The sequence below is a fragment of the Lissotriton vulgaris genome, chromosome 5, assembly GCF_964263255.1.
Source record: "Lissotriton vulgaris chromosome 5, aLisVul1.2, whole genome shotgun sequence".
Classification (NCBI taxonomy): domain Eukaryota; kingdom Metazoa; phylum Chordata; class Amphibia; order Caudata; family Salamandridae; genus Lissotriton; species Lissotriton vulgaris.
This window is the reverse complement of record NC_141693.1, coordinates 738,934,149-738,938,032: the sequence shown is the minus strand read 5'-3', so window position 1 is coordinate 738,938,032 and position 3,884 is coordinate 738,934,149. Positions and strand designations below refer to the sequence as shown.

Genomic DNA, 3,884 nt, shown 5'->3' with positions numbered 1-3,884 from the left:
ATCCACGGCAGGGAGTTCACTACATTGAAACTCTTTATAAAAGAGAACACAACATTGTGTAACCTACACAAATAGAGCAAAGATGGCTTCTAAAATGAAGCCTCAGCACTAGTGATAACTGTTACTCCTTTTCATTCACCAACAATGAATGTTGCACTTTGGAGAATACAGAATAAATGTGCACATTGTCACATACGTTTCCAGAGATAGTTCACATATCTCCAAAAGTACAGATACACCCCTTACCTTCACAGAAGGAGTAGAAGTTTCATGATACATTCAGCTTTGTAAAACCACTACATATCAACAGTGACATTTAAAGTACAATGAATGTCTCACTTTGTAGAATGCAGAATGCATGCGTACATTGCAACATACATTGTTCAGAGATTATTCACATATCTTCAACAAGTACAGAAAAACACTTTCCCTTCACAGAAGGCAATACGATGTAAATCAAAGGAGGGTATGATATTCACACACTGTCAGTCCTATAAGGATATAATATGCATACACTGTTAATCCTGAGAGATATAACAGTCACTCATGGCCCATCGTAGGATGCTATAATATTCACTCTGTCCACCCAACATGGATGTAATATTCACTCTGCCCACCCAACATGGATGTAATATTCACACTGTCCACCCAAAATGGATGTAATATTCACACAGTACACCCAACATGGATGTAATATTCACTCTGTCCACCCAACATGGATGCAATATTCACACTGTCCACCCAATATAGATGTAATATTCACACAGTCCACCCAACATGGATGTAATATTCACTCTGTCCACCCAAAATGGATGTAATGTTCACACAGTCCACCCAAGATGGATGTAATATTCACACAGTCCACCCAATAAGGATGTAATATTCACACGGTCCACCCAATATGGATGTAAGGATCACACAGTCCACCCAACGTGGATGAAAAATTCACACTGTCCACCTAATATGGATTTAATATTTACACTGTCCACCCAACATGGATGTAATATTCACTCTGTCCACCCAAAATGGATGTAATATTCACACAGTCCACCCAATATGGATGTAATATTCACACAGTCCAGCCAAGATGGATGTAATATTCACACTGTCCACCCAATATGGATGTAATATTCACACAGTCCACCCAAGATGGATGTAATATTCACACAGTCCACCCAATAAGGATGTAATATTCACACAGTCCACCCAATATGGATGTAAGGATCACACAGTCCACCCAACGTGGATGAAAAATTCACACTGTCCACCTAATATGGATGTAATATTCACACTGTCCACCCAACATGTATGTAATATTCACACTGTCCACCCAACATGGATGTAATATTCACACCGTCCATCATATGTGGATAAAATATTCACACATTGCCATCATCTGTGGATATTGTACTCACCATTCGAGTATATAATATTCACACACTGGTCATCCTAAGAGAATATAAAAAGCATACACTGTCCTTAACAGAAGGATTTAATAGGCAGGCACTGCCCATCCTGTGGGGATTGAAAATTCACTCGTTGGCCATCCTGTGACTTATTACATAAAATGCACTCATTTCATCCTATCAGGATGTATATTCACACATTAGCCATCCTACGTGTTTATATTATTCACACACTATCCATCCCACGTGGGTGTGATTTTCACACACTGTTCATCCTACAAGGATATAGTATTCATACACTGTTCCTCCTGAGAGAGTATTATATTCACTCACTGTCTATTCTACGAGCTTGTAATATTCACACTCTCCGTCCTACAAGGACATAATATTCATACACTAATGATCGTAAGAAGAAATAATATTCACACACTGTCCATCCTGTGAGGATATAATGTTCATTCGCTGTACCTCCAATGATGATATATAATTATCATACACGTTTTCCATCCTAAAAGAATATAATATTAAAATACTGTAGAGTCTGCGATGATATAATATTCAACATTGTCCAACCTTTGTGGATGAAATATTCGCTCACTGCCCATCCTATGAAGATATACAGTCACTCTTCACTCCGCTCCTTGGAGTGCAGTAAACTCCCCTGCACAGCAGGGCGCGCTCCAGACACGAGAATGAATATTCTCCCTCAGAGAGGACCGAGGCCGCGAAAGAAGTCCGAAGAAAAGTCCAGGCCGCAGCCCCCGCATTACCAGGGTCTCCACGGGATTCTGGGGCTGCCCTGGGCGGGCTCTTTAGTGCTGCTGGGACAGGACGGGGGCCGAGAAGGACACACCGCCTCTGCTGCAGCCGCTGGTCTATGGAGGGCCCGCAGCAGCTTCAACCGGGTCTCTGCGGGGGCTCCGTGGAGGGAGAGGAAGTGCAGAGAGTCCTGGAGGCACCTGGAGTAACCTTCACCGGAGGCCGCGGCTGCAGGGAGAGACGAGGGGTTAATGTTTGTACAGTCTCACAGCAGGAAGTGACAATGCAGAACAATCATAGCAGTCAGTGCGCATTGCGAGACTTGAAGACAAAAGTGCTACAATATATCCTAAACCAGGCGCTCCTTGGATGAAAAGCAGAGTTTACACCACATAGTTTTTGAACTAAGCCCCACAAAACCATCTTACAGACCAGTACGCGCAAACATGAATCCATAGTTTGAATGTTTTGCTAGTTTAGTAACTAAAACCAACTTCACCCACTCTTGTTCCCCACCACCTTCACCACCTGCGCTTGTCCTTATCCAAACTTCACACTTCACCACATAAAAAGCCAGAAAACTGACGTCACGAGCTCTCACCTGGTGCCGGGGTCTGCACGCGCTGGGCCAGATACGTCACGGCCATTTCCAGGATATCCGCTTTCTCTGCTTTGGGCGGAAGTTCATGTTCCTCAAACTCTCTCTGCAGTAACATCCTCAGCTGCTCAATGCTGCTGTTGATGCGATCTCTCCTCAGCTTCTCCACCAATGGCTTCCTCAGCTGCAGAAATAAATATGGATTTGTTGTTTTATTGAAACAAGCATAGAAAGTTGTCTAACATCATTTAAATGCAATTATGGAGCCTATATTTATATATTGCACTTTAGTTTGTTAGTATTAGAGATCTAATAACGTAATAGGATAAAACCACTGGCGTCCTTAGCTGCAGAGACAAAATGTGTATTTGTTTTTCTCCGACATTAAAAGGCAGCAACAGAGTCTGTAGTTCTAACAGTGAAATGTAACACTAACTTAGAAGCCAGACTAACAGTAAAGACGAATAAACAGCCACTGTTTGATCTACTATAAAACGTTCATTTAAAACTCAATGTATTTTTAATAACAAAAAACGAATTATGGGCCATATTATCAAGAAAGGGCGCTACATTATCGCCGTTTTTATCGGCAGGAAACTGCTGCTAAAGCGGCGATAATGGACTTGATAATAGGCCCTTGCGAAATCCAATAGAAGCCCTGGTTCTCGTGTAGCGCCCTTTCTTGGTAATATGGCCCTTTGTATCTTGAACATAAATGTTTTCAGTCTTACCTTTCTAATGTCTCTCTCCTCGCGCTCCTCTTCATATTTCCTCTCGGTGCTGAAAGGCGCCATCTTGCCCAGTGTGGGGTGAAGAGCGGGGTCTCTGCCCTGAACCCACAGTGATCGGTATCTGAAGAGCTCGCTCCATCCTGCCCTATTTATCCCCCTCCGCCTGGAGGGCAATGTGTGGGTCTGGGGCTTGAGAGAGGTTCCCACACTCAGCAGCCAATCAGAGACCAGCGGGGACAATAGAAGTGTGGCACATTACATGGAGGGGGCGAGGGACATCTGGGGCCCGGACACAAAGGATCAGAGTGTGGGAAAGAGCCGCCCACTAAAGTGATATGATTCTGTCTTACGCCAGTGCCCCTGGCATCTGTTACCAGCCACAGTGTCATG

At 43.5% G+C, this 3,884-nt stretch overlaps 1 protein-coding gene across 1 annotated transcript; it reads right to left on the bottom strand.

Moving 5' to 3' along the window:
- Positions 1-2,172: 2,172 nt before the first annotated feature.
- LOC147711468 (transcription factor HES-5-like) lies at positions 2,173-3,586 on the bottom strand. Its single transcript, XM_086920180.1, has 3 exons — positions 3,495-3,586; positions 2,767-2,947; positions 2,173-2,393 (listed from the first exon to the last, which is right to left on the bottom strand). The coding sequence occupies exons 1-3, from the start codon at positions 3,555-3,557 to the stop codon at positions 2,173-2,175; spliced, it is 465 nt and encodes a 154-aa protein (XP_086776306.1). The 5' UTR covers positions 3,558-3,586.
- Between the last annotated feature and the right edge of the window lie 298 nt (positions 3,587-3,884).

Excerpts from the sequence above, each read along its gene's own strand:
- LOC147711468 (XM_086920180.1), bottom strand. The coding sequence starts at position 3,557 with ATGGCGCCTTTCAGCACCGAGAGGAAATATGAAGAGGAGCGCGAGGAG. Across the intron at positions 2,948-3,494 it reads AGGAGAGAGACATTAGAAAG|CTGAGGAAGCCATTGGTGGA; the intron begins GTAAGACTGAAA and ends TTATTTCTGCAG. Across the intron at positions 2,394-2,766 it reads CGTGCAGACCCCGGCACCAG|CCGCGGCCTCCGGTGAAGGT; the intron begins GTGAGAGCTCGT and ends CTCTCCCTGCAG.